This window comes from Microtus pennsylvanicus, chromosome 17 (genome assembly GCF_037038515.1).
Source record: "Microtus pennsylvanicus isolate mMicPen1 chromosome 17, mMicPen1.hap1, whole genome shotgun sequence".
In the NCBI taxonomy this organism is placed as follows: Eukaryota; Metazoa; Chordata; class Mammalia; order Rodentia; family Cricetidae; genus Microtus; species Microtus pennsylvanicus.
This window is the reverse complement of record NC_134595.1, coordinates 33,768,569-33,788,192: the sequence shown is the minus strand read 5'-3', so window position 1 is coordinate 33,788,192 and position 19,624 is coordinate 33,768,569. Positions and strand designations below refer to the sequence as shown.

The following is a 19,624-nucleotide window of genomic DNA, read 5'->3' as shown; positions in this document are numbered from 1 at the left end:
TCTCTTCACCCTGTGAGCTTGGTTGGCTGGCTGGCAAGCTTGTGAAGATTCTCTTGACTGACTCCATGGAATTACGGATACTCACACCACTGAGACTGGCTTTTTAATTTGATTTACTTTAGTAATATATCTTCTGGGGATTCAAACCCAAGTTGTCAGGTTTGTACATTGTGTACTTTTACCCACTGAGCCATCTCCCTGGCCCTCTGTCTTTTAAATCATAATAACTTTATCCTGTTATTTCCTTTTACTGCACTCCAGTGTAGTATTGTACAAAGAAACATATATATGCTTTGTGGCTGATGATTATGAGCTTTTTAAAAAATTTATTTATTTATTTATTTATTAAAGATTTCTGTCTCTTCCCCACCACCACCTCCCATTTCCCTCTCCCTCCCTCAATCAAGTCCCCCTCCCTCGTCAACCCAAAGAGCAGTCAGGGTTCCCTGCCCTGTGGGAAGTCCAAGGACCACCCACCTCCATCCAGGTCTAGTAAGGTGAGCATCCAAACTGCCTAGGCTCCCACAAAGCCAGTACATGCAGTAGGATCAAAAACCCAGTGCCATTGTTCTTGAATTCTCAGTAGTCCTCATTGTCCGCTATGTTCAGCGAGTCCGGTTTTATCCCATGCTTTTTCAGACCCAGGCCAGCTGGCCTTGGTGAGTTCCCGATAGAACATCCCCATTGTCTCAGTGTGTGGGTGCACCCCTTGCGGTCCTGAGTTCCTTGCTCGTGGATTATGAGCTTTTTTATACTTGCTGTAGTATCAGGTACTTTATTCGGTGTCTCATTCTTTTTTATTTAAATATTTATTTATTATGGATACAATATTCTGTCTGCGTGTTTATGGATACAATATTCTGTCTACAGAATGCCTGTATGCCTGTAGAAGAGGGCACCAGACCTCATTACAGATGGTTGTGAGCCACCATGTGGTTGCTGGGAATTAAACTCAGGTCCTTTGGAAGAGCAGGCAATGCTCTTAACCGCTGAGTCATCTCTCCAGCCCCCGGTGTCTCATTCTTTAATGTGATGTTATCTCTAGCTCAGTTTTTTGAATGAGAAAAATAGGGCTTAAACATCTTAATATAATTAATGTTAATATAATTAAGGAGTAACAGTTGGATTCAGATTTATGTTTCCTGATTTCAGTGATTATTTGTTAACCCAGGGATATCAATTAAGGAGTTATTTGATCTGTGTATGGATGTGTGTATATATATATATATATATATATATATATATATATATATATATATATAGTCTGGTATCATAGAATTAGCAAATAATGGTATTTTTTAGCATTAGATAACATCTTAAGTTGCCACTGTGATTAATAAAGATGACTTTATCAGTTAGAATGTCTGAAGCCCAGTGTTAGTGTCAGAAAATAGTTTAGGAAACATTACTCTAGTGGGTGCTTGTGAGGACTAGAACGTGTGGCAGCTTCTCTGGATGTGTGGAGGCAAGTGTTGGTACTGGATTTCAGAGCCTTACCAGGTGCCAGACCAAGACTGAGTGTGATGCCTAAAACCAAGAGCTGTAGTGCACGGGTAAGAGAAGGGTCAAAGGGTTATAGACCTAGATGCTGTCCTGCCTTAGTGGAAGCAGGTTTCAAGTGACACAACACAAAATTTCAAAGGGCAAATAGGCAGTTGTCATGTAGGAATGAGTAGGTTCCACCAGGGATTTCCAGAGATGTGGCACTTACTACAGAGTCTTACGGCAATCACTGGACCTGGAGTCACAGGAAGTCACACACAGGGAACATGGTCCAAAGCAGAAATAGAACTCTGAAAGACAGAATTCTGGGCTTTTTGGTTACAGCAAAAGACGCTTGGGGGCATAAGATTCAACTCTGGTGTCTTGGCTCTGAGAGGTGGGTTGAAAAGGAAGCCCTTTCTTGAGTTTAATTGGGAACTGAGGTGAGATGTAGCCATAGTAATCAGCTCAGAGAAACTAGAGTAAAGGAGGCTGGCAGGATCATATTAAAATTAGACTCAAGTAGATAAAACAGTGTGAAACAGAACTTGACTAATGAATGAGATTTCAAGCAAAGATTTTACTCACTGGGACTTAGCCTTTGTATTCTTTTAACTAACGCTAAAAAGTGTAAGACAGGCTGGAGTCTGCTTGATACATTGATACCTACTGGAAACCTTGTGCCTGGGGCTCCTTCACTTAGTTATCATGAATCATCTCATGTATTGTTGACCCCTTACACTGGTGTGAGAAGACAAGTGAGAGGAAATCAGTTAGGTCCTGCTCTAGTTGAGTCTAGATCTCTCTCAAGATACTATTGGGTCACTCAGCTTACAGTGCAATACAATATATGTTCCAGAATAGCCAAGGACAGTTATGGACATTCTTCATCATGACTATTGTGTGCTTACTAAGCAAGTTTTCCTTTGTGCAGGGATAGTGATGCTTAAGCTGTGATAGCTCAGATTTTTTTTTTTAAGAAAAGATTGGCTCAGAAAGAATTAGCTTGAGTTTGAAAGAATAAAGGAAGTGCTGCTCTTGTTCTAAATTAACCAAATAACAAAAATCAAAGTGTACATTTAATCCCTAATTTTCAGTGGCTGTTCCAAACCTTCTCAGGGTCACAAGACATTGGCCTGGTACAGTAAATTGTTTCCTTTGACAATCAACATTTACTTGAAGTGATTGTTTGAAAGTTTTGTCTTCCAAGTTCTTCTTTAAATATGCACCCATCATGCTAGATTATATTTAATCCAATCTCTTACATAACTACTATCGTTTTGGATTGTTGTCAATTCCAGTGGAATTAGAATTTCTCAGAAATGTTTGCTTTCTTGGCCTGCATGGCAGTCCCAGAAAGGACTTGGAAGGTACTTAATGATGGAGGAGAGGTTCGGAAACCTCCACCCAGAGTTGTCCAGTGGGTAAGGTGTACTACTACCATGATCAGGTTTTCCTGAGATTCTTATGTACACAAACCTATTTTTAACATTCATCTTTTCTCACTCATTGCCAGCTCTGGGCTCAAATAGTTCAGGTTCTTGCCTGTTTTAAACATGTCTTCAGATTGCTGTAATTCAGGTTGAAATGTCTGAAATAAAGACTGCATCATTTAAGGATAGAGTAGCTTATTTGTTCTGGGAAACTCCCAATTAATATTTTAGGATTATAAGTTAAAAATTAATTTCATTCCTCCTCAATTGCATGGAGATGGTTTGATGAAATCCATATTCATTGCAATGAATGAGTTAATATAGACAAGATACAACACAAATGGCATGGGAGTGCTCCAGAAGTGTCATATTAATCCGCTAGTTCTAGAATGAAAACTATAAAGCTGTGCTTTGTATAAGGTACAAATGTTCTATTTCTAGCTCTTCAGTTTTCTACTGCTTTTTTTGTACACAGGAGACATAAAATATTGGTGCCTTTGAATATCTGAATGCTAACTAGTCTATGTAATAGATGAATTTATACTGTGGGATAGTGTGGTTTATATCTTACACATGCTCTGTGTTCAGCAACATCCTCCAGTATTTTTGCTTTGTGTTAGTTTTACTCCAGAGTCTAGGCTGGATGGAACCATTGCCATATATTCCTCTTGCCATGTATTCCTGTTGATGGAGGAAGGTCATTGGTTAAGTAATAAAGAAACTGCTTGGCCTCATAGGTTAAAACATAGGTGGGAGGAGTAAATAGAAAAGAATGCTGGGTGGAAGAGGAAGTGAGGTAAGACACCTCAGACAGAGGCCATGCTCCCCTCTCCCCAGCAGGCACGATCGATGAAGCTCCGACCCAGGATGGACGTAGGCTAGAATCTTCCCGGTAAGCGCACCTTGGGGTGCTACACACATTATTAGAAATGGGCTAGTCCAGGTGCGAGAGTTAGCCAAGAAGAGGCTAGATATAATGGGCCAAGCAGTGTTTAAAAGAATACAATTTGTGTGTTGTTATTTCGGGGCATAAGCTAGCCAGGTGACCAGGAGCTGGGGCAGCAGGAACACAGCCCGCAGCTCCTTACAACAGAATGGCAGAGGGACACCAATATTTAAAATGCCTGGTCCAGAAATAGTAGAGAATCAGTTACCTGGCTCTACATAACTGGAAGAGGATCAAGAGGTGCAGTCCTCCCAAGTGTGTGTAATCAAAGGTAGCAGGATCTGTTTGCCAAATGGCATTTGTGGCTGTCATTCTGGATTAATTATACTCATTATATGTTACATGCTGAGTAACCATTTGAAAAATATATGCCAGTGCTTGTGGGATGAGTTTCTGCATCACTTAGAGCAAACTCATCCCAATTAATGAAAACAGAATTCAGAAGTAACTGAAAATGATCCAGATGGTCATCAAGGTCACCCTTGGTTATATAATCTTGCTTTAAAGTACATTCTGTGATGCAAAGTAATTTTGTTGTTTTTCAAATTAAGTTAATGGTGCAATGGTATAGTTTTTGTAAGTGGGAGGCTAGCGATGTTGTATTTTAAAGAAATATACAAGGATTTATTTGACAATATTTGTAAAGCATAAGAGTTTATCAATAAGGGTAATATTATGATACTTCTACCTGCTACTGCTATTGTTTAGATTCTCATTTTTTTTTTTTACTTTAAGAAGCCGATAGGTCTACTGTATCCCATATCCAGTCATAATTTAGGACATATTTGTTATTGTCTTATGAATTTAGGTAATATATGCCAGGCATAAAGAATTTGTACAAAGGTCTATTGAGAAAATGCTGGTAGCATTGGAGAGCCATATATATTGTAGTGCTTTGGAACTTACAATGTAAGAGAAGAGCTAGGCTGGTAGATCAAAAAGTGGGGGATGTCTCAAATCATGAAATGTCTTGCTGCATATGAAAGTTCTAATATTAAGATGTAGGCACTGGAAAGTCATGGAAGACTTTTCTGGCAAGGTGACAGTCATATTTGCTTATTAAAATATTCTGGTTGATAGGGTGAATGACCTAAAGGAAAAGGAAAAAAGTGGGAGATTGATGGGAAAATTTGTTTAGAGATCCTTAAGGAGAGATGGTAAACCCCAGTGGCATTGACAAATTCAAGGAGGAGATGAATTTAGATTTTAGTAAACCCAGTGATTGGCTGTAGTAAGTGAGGTAGATGGCGGAAACTAGGGTGAGACCTATACTTTGTGTTTAGGTTATTGAGGGCACAACAGCATCATTTGCTACGGTAGGATCTAGAAAAGGGAACAGGCTCAGAGGCTGTGGTAGGAAGAGTTCATTTGGCCTTGAGTGTGGCATGCATAGGAACATAGGAACATGTAAAATTGTAAAACTAGAGGGGAGTTTCTCTTAGGATGTAGAGCTGAAGTGTAAGGCCTTGACTAGTGGTAGATGTTTGGTTGACCTCAGTGGCACTTAATTGAATGGGGATTTTATGGGGAGATAAAAGACGGATGGAACCTGGGGAGTACTGAAACACTTTATCTGCAGAGGAAGAGCATCCAGTGAAGGAGAGTGAACGGTGTGGGTAGAGACACAAACAGAGCACAGCAGGACAGAATGTGGTACTGGGAATGAAGACAGGGAAAATCGGAAGGAGGAATAGTTGCCCTGAGCTCACAGGAGCAGAAAAATCGTCCTGGGAAGTTAGTTTTGGTTAATATGGACCGTCTGTGATATTGACTATTGGAACATATTGATGGCCTGTTTCAGGTCCTTTTTGATCAGGCTATATATGAATCTTGCAGATGAGGTTCTAAGTTATATGTTTTGGAATAGAGACCATATTGTCAGCCTTATGTCTCTGACATGTCTCTCTTTAGTACAGCCCAGCCCAGCTTCTCATTCTGTTTCTCCTCCATTGTCCTTCAGCTCTGTTTTCATGTTCAAGGCCTTTATCAGTAACTTTAGCAGTGGTAACGTGAATTGATCTTTGCAGTGGTCATAAAAAGGACAAGTATTTCTCTACTTGACTTTGAGATAGGGTCTCAAATAGCCCAGGCTGGCCTTGAACTCACTATGTAGCTGAGTCTAGCCTTGAACTCCTGATCTTTATATCCCCACCTCCCAAGTACTTGATTACTGGCATTTGTACTATCATGCCTGTCTCCACTATGTCCTTTTAAGGCTACACGGGGACTGATTGTGTCAGGGTACAGAATAATGTCCTGGCAGATAGTCATCAAATAGACATCAGTGCTTGAGGCAAGTGACAAAATACAAGGCTACAAACATGATGTGAGCGCAGTCAGGAATAAAGGAGATATCTTATAGGCTGGCACAGAAAAAGGAGAATTACCAATATCAGTGGCTTGGAATATATATATTGTTATCAGGGGAGTGTGGTGAGCCATCATGCTGCTTTGCCTGTGGAGTTATGTTGAAAACTTATAGTGAACCAGACATTGTGGGTGATCTTAGAAGTATGGTTCTTACTACCAGCACAGAACATAGAAAATGATGTGAGGACTGTTAGGAGCAAGGATGCTATTTGAATAGTGCTATTCCTTATGCAAAGTAGAGAAGTGAATTTGTCAGACATAACGAATGCCTTAGTGTAATAGGGCTAATTATCCTGAGGAACTCACCTTGAGAAAGTTAGTCTAGTGAAGCAACGCAGAGGGAAGTGAGGTGAGAGGGAGCATCCTGGGTATGGTGGGAGTATCAACAGGATTACCAACTAGTCCTGGAGAGGGCCAAAGAATGCTTTTTGGAAAGAAAGTTTGGGAAGAAATAAAGACTGATGAGAAAATTAAGTATAGAGTGGATCAAGGACCAGAAGACTTGATATAGAAAGAGCTCAAGCTGCTTTAGATTTAGGAGTTTCCTAAAACTGTATGACGTACATGGGGGAAGCTAGTAGCTGGAGGTACATCATCAGCTTTGTTGCACTTCCTCCCCAGGCAGTGGCACAAGCAGATTGTACACCTGAAAACCCAGTGTTTTAGTACATTTTGTGTTGCTGTAACAAAATATATGGAAACATTTCTAAACAAAAGAAAGCTTGTTCTCTCCCAGTCTGAAGAGTGAAAGCACAGACAGGTTCAGTTGTGTGTGAGGGGTATTTTCTGCTCCAGGGCTGCCCTTTGTTTCTGCCTCTGGACTCACTTCCTGATTTGAGCCTCACAGTCACCCTTACACTTTGTCACTTGACTTAGGCATTGGCCTTTATGTGATTACTGAAGGCAGAAAGATGGAAAAGCAGAGAGGGTGCTGCCTGTAAGAAGAGGGAGGGCCGGCATGACCTAACCAACCACCCGTAAAGTCGTACCTCCTAATGCCATCACTCTGTTGCTGTCTGAGTGAAGAGGGTGTGTTTAAACTGTAGCAGCATCCACCAATGGTTCCAGGAAAAGAAATAACCCTGCACGAAGAGTTGTAACACATCTGTGAACACACGACACATGGGGAAGTGAGGTCTCATGTCTGTAATACTCTGTGATGGTATCTTCAGTTGGTAAGTGCTGTTGTCTCAGACCTTTGGGGTAAGGTTAGGATATCTTTGGAAAATGAGGGGTTGAACATTGGCAGCCTGCATATGTTGACTTTGGATTTTCTGCCACTTCTCTCTAATTTGCTCTTGGTGTTAGGTGTGGTATTCTCTTTGGGTAAATCTGAATGCTGGCAGCTCCAAGTGTGGTCCATGTGCTTGAAGCTCCACACACTCTCAAGCTCTGTTCTCAAGACCCAGTGGATAAGAATCTGCATTTAACAAGAGCCCTGTATGATCTGTGTGAGCATTGGTATTTAAGAAGTGGTTATATAGATGATTAAATAAAACTGAATGATATTTCAGTTTATGTATTATTTCCTTAAAGTATTAATTATCTTCAGAAAATGTGGTACATTTCCACAATGGAGTACTACTACACAGCAGAGAACAAAATAATGACATCTTGAAATTTGCAGGTAAATGGATGGCTCTAGAAATCATCATATGGAGTGAGGTAACCTAGAACCAGAAAGACAAATATCATATGTACTCACTCATAAGTGGCTTTCAGACATAAAGCAAAGAAAACCAGCCTACAATTTATAACTCCAGAGAGCCCAGACAACAAAGAGAACCCTAAGAGAGATATACATGTAGAGATCTAATCTACATGGGAAGTAGAAAGAGCCAAGAGATCCTGAGTAAATTGGGAGCGTGGGGACCATGGGAGAGGATAGAAGGGGAGGGGAGAGGAACAGAGGGGAGCAGAGAAAAATATATAACTCAATAAAAACAATTAAAAATTAGTATCTTCCAAGGTACGTCCATGCTGTAACCCATCAACATTTTGTCCTCGTTGATAGATGTATTACAGCCAATGGCGTTACTACAGTTTATCTTCTCACCAGTTGATAAACATTCGTGTAGTGTTGTGACGCTTATTTATCTTTAAAATAAAGAATTAACAGAAGGAAACAATATATACACATTATTTTAGCTGGATGAGAGCCCTCTGAGGATTAAAGTGATGATACAATTTCTCTGTGTAGGTCTAGGTGCTCCCTGCAGTCTCTACCTTCCTTCCTCCCTCCCTTCTGCAGTTAGCTGCAGCAGATGAAGGAGAGAGAGATATATTATTCCTACAGCTGTAGTGAGAAAAATATGTTTATTGACAAAAGGTTAGGTTGGTCTGTCATGGATTGTGTTTATTCTAAGACTTCTGTAACCTTTCTCCATTTTTCAGAGACCTTTTAAGTTCAAGTGGTTATGTCATTTCTCTTAATAGTCTCCAGTTTCACTCATTTTTTTCCTGAAGAATTACCTCTTACCTTGTGTCTGTAATGATGCATGTTTTCTATTTCTTCCAATTAATTGAGAGCACGTTTTAGTTCTTTTCGGTATATTTTGAAATCTTATTGAAAATAAACTTTAAATGTTTATCACTTTTGCATAGTGTAGGCCAAAACACCTGCGAGAACAACTCAAAAGAGGGGAGGGTTGCTTTGGGAACATGGATCCAGAGGGTTCATCTCATGACTTCAGTGGGTGCAGGGTTGCTTGGCTCCATGTACATGGTGTCTTGGCAGTGTGGGTGTATGGAGGAAGCTGTTGACTTCATGACAGGAAGCAGAGAACAATCTCTGGATTAGATATAACTTTCAAAGGCACACAATAGAGACTTACTTTCTCCAGCTAGGGACCAGGCTTCTAATGTGTGAGCCTATGGGAGACATTTCCTAATCAGACAGTGGTAGTTATTTTTGTGTCTTGAAACGTTGACAGTCTGAACTCCCTCCCAGGAACTTGAGCATCATATCTTTCCATTTCTGTGCAGTACTTCAGTGACATAATTTGGAGGGGCTGAAAAGGGGAGGTAACTTCTTTTTCTTTATCTGAAAAGGTAAAAAATTAGAAGGCAGTATGAAATGTTTAAGTTACTACATTTAAAGTTTAGAAAAGAGACTTCATTTTTAAGTTCAGCTACCTATACTGTCAAAAATATTATTTATAATTGTAGTTCATTTTTGCATTGGGTTGTTTCCTTGCTGTTCAGTTTTTGTTTTTAGTTCTTCATATAGTCTAGATACTAATCCTCTGTCAGATGTATAGCTGGCAAAGTTTTTATCCTATTATGCAGGCTGCCTCTTCATTTTATTGACTGCTTTCCTTGCTGTACAGAAACTTTTTAGTTCATGAGATCCTGTTTGTTGATTATTGGCTCTACCCTCTGAGCAGGGAGCCTATTCAGAAAGTCTTTACTTATTCCTAAATCTTTTTTTTTTTTATTGAGAAAAGGAAAAAAAAAACAAGTTTCCGCCTCCTCCCAGCCTCCCATTTCCCTCCCGCTCCTCCCACCCTTCTCCCCCTCCCCCTACTCCTCTCCCCCTCCCTCTCCAGTCCAAAGAACAGTCAGGGTTCCCTGCCCTGTGGAAAGTCCAAGGTCCTCCCCCCTCCGTCCATATCTAGGAAGGTGAACATCCAAACTGGCTAGGCTCCCACAAAGCCAGAACATTAAGTAGGATCAAAACCCCGTGCCATTGTCCCTGGCTTCTCATCAGCCCTCATTGTTCGCCATGTTCAGAGAATCTTGTCTCTTATTCCTAAATCTTAATCTACGTGCTTTATTTTTCTATAGCTGTTTCAGAGTTTCAGTTCTTATGTTGAGCACTTTGATCCATTTGGAATTGATGTTTTTGCAGGGTGAGAGAGAAGGATCTAGGCTCTTTCTTCTTCCGGTAGACATTGAGTTTTACTATTACCACTTGTTGACAAGATGCTGTCAAATATCAGATGGCTATAGTAGCGTGGTCTTGTATCTGGGCCCTAAATTCCATTGATCTTTATGTCTGGTTTTGTGCCAGCACTATTTTGCTTTTCGTTCCATTACTATGATTTTATAGTATTACTTGAAATCAGGTATAGTAGTATCTCCACCAGCATTCCTTTACTTAGAATTGCTTTGGTTATCTGTCTTTCCATATAAATTTTAAGATTTTTTTTTCTGTTTCTTGGAGGAGTGTATTAGTTTTTTGATTGGGATTGCATTGAATATGTAGATTGCTTTTTGTAGGATGGCCATTTTATAATATTAATCATATGAATTCATAATTATAGAAAGGCTTTTTATCTTCCAGTGCTTTCTTCAGTTTTATTCTTCAGTATTTTAAAATTTTCATTATGAAAATATTTTTCACATTTTTTGTTAGGGTTATTCCAGTGTGTGTGTGTGTGTGTGTGTGTGTGTGTGTGTGTGTGTATGTGTATTTTGAGGCTGTTGTGAATGGGTTTGATGCCCTCACTCTTTCTCAGTAACCTTTTCTGTAGAAGGCTACTAGTTTTTGTAGGCTACTTATACATCCCGATTCTTTGATGAAAATGTTCATTAGTTCTAGGAATTTTTAATGGATTCTTCAGGGTCTTTTATGTATGGGATTATATCATCTACAAATATACTTTGACTTCTTTTCCAATTTGTAGTTCTTCTATTTAGTTCTCTCCATGGGTAACAGGCACATACATGGTGCAGACATACATGTAGGCAAAGCCCCCATATACATAAAAAAAGACTTCATCAAGCCCTAGTATATGATCTATTTTAGAGAAAGTCCCTGGGCTGCTGAGAAAACTGGGAATTATGCCGTGTTTGGGTGGACTGTTCTATAGATATCTAAGTTTGTTTGATCTATGATGTCGCTTAATTCAAACATTTCTCTGGTTTTTTGCTTGTTTGTTTTTGTCAGGATGGCCTGTCAATTAGTAGTCATCCACTACTGTTATGCTGGGGCTAATCTGTGACTTTTCTTCTAATAGCATTTTCATGGGTAGACCTGTGTTTGACATAAAAATTTAGAATTGGAGTGCTCTCTCATTCACTATGAAGTGACTCTTATCTTTTCTCACTAGTTTGGTTTGAAGCCTTTTTTGTCAGATGTTAGGTCTGTGACACCTGTTTGTTTCCTAAGTTCATTTACATGGGTACCCTTTCCATTCTTTTACCCTAAGGCGGACCTGCACTGCATTTCTTAGAAGTCACAAGTAGTTCTTATTTATTTATTTACTTATTTGAGATAGAGTTTCCTCTGTCCTGGAACTCACTCTATAGATCAGAGCCATCCTGCCTCTACCTCCCCAGTGCTGGGATTAAAGGTGTGCACCACTACCACCTGGCTTGGTTCCTCCCTTCAAAACTTTTTAAAGTTATCATTTTTTTTTAGGATTTTATACATGACTACTATATTTACATAATTTCATCACCCCCCCCCCCATTTTTCTTCCACCACTTCTGGTGTCCTCCTTATTTCCTCTACTCCCTCTTAAATTTCTGACTTCTTTTATTACATATATATGTGTGAACATGTGTGCGTGTACACACACACCCTGCTGAGCCTGTTGAGTGTTTCTCGTGTGACTGCTTGGGATTAGATAGCCTCCCGGGATTACTAGTAGAAAGCAGCATGAGAGAAATACCAAAGTCACATACAGAGACAGCCCTTGCATCAAGAGGAGAGCTGATTCTCCCTTTCTCAGTAGCCACTAACTGCCTGTAGCTCTTCATCTAGGGTGGTACCTGTGAGATTTTCCCCGTATGGCTTGGCAAGTCAAATGATATTGTCACTGTGTAGGTTTACTTATGCATCTGAATTTTTTTAAGATTTCATGGGTATCATCTGCTATATATAAATGATACTATCTCACAGTAGACCTCCTGGTCTTCTTAATCTTTCTGTCTCTCTTGTTCAGGTTCTTGCTTTTTTGATGCAGTCTTTACTTTTGGACTGGGGAAATTGAGACCATTAATAGTCAAAATTATTATTGGAAGTTGTATTTGATTCTTGCCATCTTGTACTATTTGTTTTTCCTTCTTTTTCTCTTGTTTAACCATTACTCTAGTGTTTTTTTTTCTTTTTTTGGGCTTTATGCTTGAATTTTTTTTTCCTCTTTAGCCTGAAGGATCCCTTTAAATATCTTCTACATAATTGTCTTAGTGCTCATAAATCCCTTTAGTCTATTTTTATCTTGTAAAGTTTTCATTTTTCCTTCAGTTATGACAGATAGCTTTGCTGGATATAGTAGTCTGGGTTTACAGTTGTTATCTTTCAGAACTTAAAGTACGTCATTCCAGGCCCTCTTTGCTTTTAAAACAGAATAATCTGCTGTTGTTATCACCCTGCCTTTGTGACTTGATATTTCTCTCATGCTGCTTTCAATGTATTTTCTATGTTCTGTATATTTTATGTTTTATATATGACAGGGGAGCTTCTGTTTTGGTCTGCCTATTTGATGTCCTAAACCCCTCCTATAGCTGAATTGACATCCGTTTTTCTAACTCTGGGACTTTTTTTTTTTGTTATAATTCTTTTGAAAATGTTTTCTATGACTTTAGAACAGGATTCTTCTGTGCCTGTAACTTACAGATTTGGTCCTTTTAGAATGTAGCATGTATCTTGGAATTCCCATTGGTACCTTATTATTTAATCTTGTCTTTACATTAGACTTTTCCAATTCTTCCACCATGTCCTTTGAACTCAGATACTTTGTCTTCTCCTGATCCACCAAGCTTTAGTTATGAGACTTCTGGTACTTCTCTGACATGAAGTTCCTCTTTAATGAATTTCTTTTTCTTAGTTTTAACATGTGTTATTGATTTCCCTTTCTTACACGTCAAGCTTCTGCCTTGAATCTTGCTTTTTTTTTATTAAATATATTTTTTCCTGTATAGGTTTCTATGTGTTTTTATTTACACATTGTAGTTTGAACTAGCTTTTTTTTATTTAAATGATGTCCACAATTCGTTTGTTTATTCAACTTGATTGGCTGAATATTGGCTGTATTAGGCACTGACTTAGGCCCTGGGATTGTAACTGCCATCTTCAGATACCCTCGGTCAGTTTTCAGATCCACAGTGCTTTTGGACATGCTGCTCAACAAGAGTTGAACATTGAGGTGACAGAGATGCAGGAGCCTGATGGAGGGAGGTGATAGGAAGCTCTGCCTAGTAGAGCTTGTTTGAGTTTCTTATGATGGATGACATTTGAGATTCAGATTGAGAGTTTGCCAAAAGAACCTTTAGGAGAGAAGAAAAGCTTTCAGAACTGTGTGTATAAAGATATAGAAGCATTTGTTCCTTTAAGTGTAAACTGGTCATGGTAGGAACTGGGTGTCTGTCTTTCTAGTCATGTGTCTTGTCAGTTCAGGCTGGGATTGCATTCTAGGTCCTTCACTTCCTGGCTCTGAGCTTTGGAGTGTGCAGGGAAGTGTTAATTATAAATGGTGTGTGTGTGTGTGTGTGTGTGTGTGTGTGTGTGTGTGTGTGTGTTGGTGAAAATTAATGACTTAGAATTACCTAACATAGTCCTTGGGAAGTCATGGATGCTTCTAAAGTGTGTTTCATGTGTTCCTTTTACTTTTCTTGTAGCTTGTAGCTTCCTGATACCTGGCATACAGTAGGCAGGGAGTAAATATTTGTTGAATAAGTCCAGTATTTTACAGTATTAGAAAAGCATCTGGTTCATTTTATTTGATGTAACATTTTGTGACGAGAAAGAAAGAGCATATGGTAAATTCACTAAATTTGTGATCTTTTGAAGCAGATTTTTTTTTTTTAAAGAACTAAGTGTCATTGATGGGGCAGCAGAAGTTCAGTCAGGTTTTCTATGTGTTTGTATATGGGAACCAGATATAATTTTCCCCTTTGTATATAAAATATAAATTATTCTGTTTTCTTTCCTCCTTTCCTTCCTTCTCCCCTCTTCTTCGCCTCCTTCCTTCCTTCCTTCCTTCCTTCCTTCCTTCCTTCCTTCCTTCCTTCCTTCCTTCCTTTACTTCCTTCCCTTCCTTTCCTTCCTTTCCTTTCTTTCATCCCTTTTTTCTTTCCTTCCCCAAACTTGCTGTATAGCCAAGGGTAACCTTGTCTCTGCCTGGAGTGCTGGGATTACAGGTATGTACTTTTATGCCAGGTTTTACATAGTGCAAAGGATCAAACCTAGAGTTTATTATAAAGCATCTTGTAAAAGATACAAAAGCAGCCAGATGATGGAGTGGTATGGAGCGTAACAGAAAGTTATATCATTTGTTAAGTATGAGTAGACATGGGGGCTTATTTTCAAAGACTTTGTCCCCTAAGATCCATCTTACTTTTATTAGATACCATTGGAGGAAATACTGAACAAGAATTTTTAGCCCAGTGCACACAGAAGCCCATACATTATATCACTAGATTTTTGGAAAAGAAAAGTAGTTAAGTAGTGGAAATCAGGAATTGTGAACTCAAATATGTCTATGAATTAGTTGATAGCAGAGGAATTTTAGAAAAGGACAGGGAAAACTCTTTGTTGATTTGATGATGAAAAGATATAATATTAGGGGTGTATGTGTGCGCGCGTGCACACTTGTGCAAGTATTGATCGTTGCCACAGGCTTCCTCATAAGTCCCCATCCTTTTTGATTGGAGGAGTTATGTTTTGCTTGGGGGATTTCAAGCATGTCATGTCAAAATGCTGTTGATTACATAAGTTAATTTTTTTACCTATCCATTCTAGAAAAGTCGATTTCAAGCTGTTCTTGAGTGGACTATTTAATTTTTCCCCCAGAAAACAGTTTAAACACTTTATTATCAGATAAATTTATGGCAGTGTGTGCCGAGTCCTAAACTGATTTTTAGAGATTGTAATTGATAAAGAGTAATTTCATTTTTGTCTTACTTTCCTTTGTTCTTGTCCAACTTCTGGCTGCTTGCCATTTGGTGGGCAGGAATTCTTCAGGGGCTGGTCATATGAGATGAGGGACTGTTGTCCTCACAGCTTCATCCTTGGATGCCCAGGGCACAGAGGGCTTTTACAGGGAGAAAAGCACAGGTGATAGGAAGGCTGAGTGCTAGATGGGGTGTTCTTCATGGTTTTCTTCTTAGGCCTGTAGTTTTATAGACATAGCACTTTCAGGCAAGTCAAATCTCTTAGCATGGTCTGAAAAGATTGCTCAGCAGGTCCCACACTCAGTTCCCGGCATCCACATGGTGGTTAACTACTGTGTGTAACTCCAGTTCCTGGGGATCTGACACCCTCTTCTGGCCTCTGTCGGCACTGCATGCATGTGCACATAAAATAAAAACTCAAACCTCAGCAGTTTCACGTTTTGTGTTAGTTGTTGAATGAGCTTAAAAGCAAGGAGATGTGAGCTGGGTGGTGGTGGCGCACACTTTAGTCCTAGCACTCGGGAGGCAGAAGCAGGCGGTTATCTGTGAGTTCGAGGCCAGCCTGGTCTATAAGAGCTAGTTCTAGGACAGCTCCAAACTACAGAGAAACCCTGTTTTGAAAAACCAAAGGGAAAAAAAGGTAGTTTTGTGCAATGTAGAAAGCTAGAATTTTGGTGGTCCTGTTTCTTCATCTTGTATATGGTTATATTGATGTGTTTACTTTGTAAGAGTCTATCACATCAGACACTAGGTTTGTATACTTTTCTATATGCAAATAAACTGAGTTATACTGACTAAAGGTATTTAAAACAGGAGGAAAATTTAATGGTATTACTCTGTACTACTTTTAATTAGTACACAAATATAATTGTGTTTTAATAATTTATTTTTATTTTATATACATTGGTATTTTGCCTGCATGTGTGAGGGTATCAGATTCTCTGAAACTTGAGTTATAGACAGTTGTGAGCTGCCATGTAGGTGCTAGGAATTGAACCCAGGTTCTCTGCAAGAGCAGCCAGCACTGAGCTATCTCTCCAGCTCTTATAATTGTGTTTTAATTGAACTTATCAAGATGAGCACAGCAGATTTGACTACAAAGTTTTGATATTCCTTTCCATCAGCGAACTCACAATCTGGCCTTGCTCCCCCCTCCCGTGGTGATTTTCTTTTTTTTAAAAATTTTATTGATTTTTATTGAGCTCTAGATTTTTCTCTGCTCTCCACCCTGCCTCTCCCCTCGCCTTCAACCCTCTCCCAAGGTCCCCATGCTCTCAAATTACTCGGGATTTTGTCTTTTTCTGCTTCCCATGTAGATTAGATCTATGTAAGTCTCTCTTAGGGTCCTCATTGTTGTCTAGGTTCTCTGGGATTGTGATTTATAGGCTGGTTTTCTTTGCTTTTTGTTTAAAAAAGCACTTATGAGTGAGTGCATGTGATAATTGCCTTTCTGGGTCTGGGTTATGTCACTCAAAATGATGTTTTCTAGCTCCATCCATTTGCCTGCAAAATTCACAGTGTCGTTATTTTTTTCTGCTGTGTAGTACTCCATTGTGTAAATGTACCACATTTTCTTTAGCCGCAATTGTCCACTCTGCCTGACTTTATGTTCTCCAGTGGGATATCCTTGTCATAGGTTATTTGTTTTAGTACCTTCTTCTAGATTGGTTTCCTATGTTGCAAGTTTTCCAAGGCTCAGGTTGTTATCCTCTTTAAGTCGTACTTTGAGTCCTCTTTGAGTGTTGAAGCAAGAGCTGGGATCTGTCTACACATGGGCTAATGGTTAAGTCAGACACTGATGACAGTGCATGTGTGGGGTAAGTCCTCCATTCACTGAAATACTGACTTAGTGGTTAAGAACATCTGGAAAATTAAATGTAACTGTTAGGGCATACAAGCATATTTGTTCCATAAAAATGTGTGTATGTACTAAAATTACATTTGTTTATTTGTATGTGTGCATATGTGCCACAGCCCACATGTGGAGGTCAGAGGAAAGCTTGTGAGAGTTGGTTCTCTTTCTATTGTGTGGGTCCCAGGTCATCAGGCTTGGTGGGAAGACCATTTACCCACTGAATCATCTAACTGGCTGTGACATTGGATGTTTTTATTTATGCTTATTTAAAAAGGTAATTTTATAATTTAATGACTGTTTTTCATTCTTCTATCTTTGATGCTGAGTTCATAGTTTTGTATTTTTAAAAGTTAGAAATATAACAGTGCTTTTAGGGTAAAACATCTGTCAGTATTTCCATTATAAAGTGTAATTTTTAAGAGTTTAAAAGTTAGCTGTAAAAATTTGTTCTTGGCTGATACTTAGTATACAAAAATCTCAGCCTGGGTTAATTTCCAGAATTTTTGCAGCCGCATAAGCTAAGGTTACATGGTCGAATTGGCGTACACTAAACTCAGTTTTTGTTTCTATCAGCATAGGGGAGGATGACAGATTTTAAAAATGAAAAAAAAAAGTATGAACTTTTTTTTCTCGAGTTGTATTCATAGAAAACTGTTGGTTTAAAAAATGTTACTACATCATCTTAAAGGTAACCATTGCTTGAATATAAAAAATTGAAGCCGGGTGTGGTGGCACACACTTGGAACCCCAACACTCTGGAGGCAGAGGCAGGAAGATCTCTGTGACTTCAAGGCCAGAATAGCCTACATAGTAAGACCCTGGTCTCAAATAAACCAACCCAACCCAACTCAACCCAAACTGTACCACCAAGGACAACCTGCAGCCAAACTCCTTTGGGATCAGGCTATTTCAGCTCCTTTTAAGGTCAGCATTCAGGGCTGCACAATGACTGTGGTCCCAAACACCTTTTTTGTTTTGTTTTGTTTCCTGCTCTAGTTTGTTGAAAGGTAGCTTTCCATTTGTTACATGGCTTAGGTGTTTGCAAAGGAAGCCAGAAAATGCTGAAAAAAGGTTATCTTTATGCATGGTTGGAGACTTAGCCAGTGAAGCTTGAGAGCTTTCAGTTAATGTAATTTTCCTACTAAATCTCTAGGCAGGTCTTAGCTTGAAGCTATGAACCATAGTGTAGATAAACTTTTTGCTTTTATGTTATTGCAAACGTGTATGCACATATAGTTCTGATGCATTTTACAGCTCATGGCCAGGTTTTTCCTTCAGTTCTTTTCTAGAGTGTCTTCATAGTTAAGCCCTATAAGTAGGTTCCCTCCAGAATAATTTCATATGAGGTAGCTAGACTAGCTTTTAGTTGACAGTAGATGCCTCTTGGTTACTGAGTTGTGGAAGTACATGCATGTAAAGCCTTTAGGGAACATTTGAAATCTTGTCAGTTTTAAGTGAAACATGACTTTCTATGAAATACGAATTAGAATTAATACTTGGTTTTATGCATTCATTCAGAAATATAGTATCCATGGTGGAAAAAGAAATACCTTCCTAAAGACATGCTTCCTCCCTCCACAAGCACCCTGATTTAACACTGCCCTCATACTACAAAGTAATGATGCTATACTACTCTTAGGGCCAAAGGAAGTAAAAATAACAGCAAACTCTTAATTTTTAAACCCAAGCAACTTCATTAAACAAATGTATTTTGAGAATCAGGCTAGAGTTCTTAGGAACTTGCTTTAGGTTCTTCATGTCATCTTGACCAGTGGCTGGGGCACCATGCTTTAGTGGACAAAAGTCCCCCTCCCCCATTGACTTCAGAGACTGTTATGTGTTGTTCTCTCTGAAATCATCTTTGCTGAGATGCTATCACTTTTGCCTAGGTGGCTTACTTTCAGAGATATGGCTGCTCATGTTGTCAGGACCCATGAGAACTAAGTGCTAGAATCTTGAGTGTGGATGTCATAGTGGCATTAAGCAAATGTTTGATTCACAGATCCTAAGAAGTATGTGTGATTCTGTACAGAGATGCTCTTTGGGAAAGAGCAGATCATGTTCTTCTCAGAGGCATAATTAGTTGTTCTCATTACTTGCTGAGAGGTAATTTCTTACCATTATTTATTTAGTTTAAATTGCAATGGATCTGTTACATAGTGCTTTCACTGGAATTAATCTTTTCCCAAGAAAACCTGTTTCCTTTTAGCACAGAAATGCAGATTCTATGAAGACCTCTTAGTGAACAAGAACCAGTAAACACACACACACACACACACACACACACACACACACACACACACACACACACACACACCTCTATCCATTAAAATTTATGTCTATGAAATATCTCTAATTCCAGTAAAACACCACAGAGTTTGTTCTAGTTTTCCATTTACATCTCCTTTCTCTGACACGAGAAGTCTGGATTTTATTACCTAATATGTATTTCTGTGAAGAATGGCATGGAGATTTTGATTAGATTGCGTTGACTCTGTATATTGTTTTTGGTAAGATGGTCATTTTCATAGAATTGAACCTACCAATCCATGATCATGGGAGGTCTTTCTATTTTCTAGGGCCTTCTTCGATTTTTCTAGAGTTTTAAAGTTTTCTTTGTAGGATTCTTTGCTTCCTTAGTTAATTTACTCCAAGTGGTTCTATCTGTCTGTCTATCTATCTATCTATCTATCTATC

At 39.0% G+C, this 19,624-nt stretch overlaps 1 protein-coding gene across 4 annotated transcripts in view; it reads left to right on the top strand.

The window, feature by feature from the left end:
• Dis3l2 (DIS3 like 3'-5' exoribonuclease 2) overlaps positions 1–19,624 on the top strand; it is a 328,490-nt gene that overhangs the window by 55,746 nt on the left and 253,120 nt on the right. For 2 of the 4 annotated variants that reach the window (XM_075951632.1, XM_075951630.1), the window contains exon 6: positions 14,278–14,319. The exons of the other annotated variants lie outside the window; for them this stretch is intronic. In XM_075951632.1, the coding sequence (XP_075807747.1) occupies positions 14,278–14,319 (42 nt within the window). The remainder of the gene's footprint in view (positions 1–14,277; positions 14,320–19,624) is intronic. 4 annotated transcript variants of the gene reach the window in all.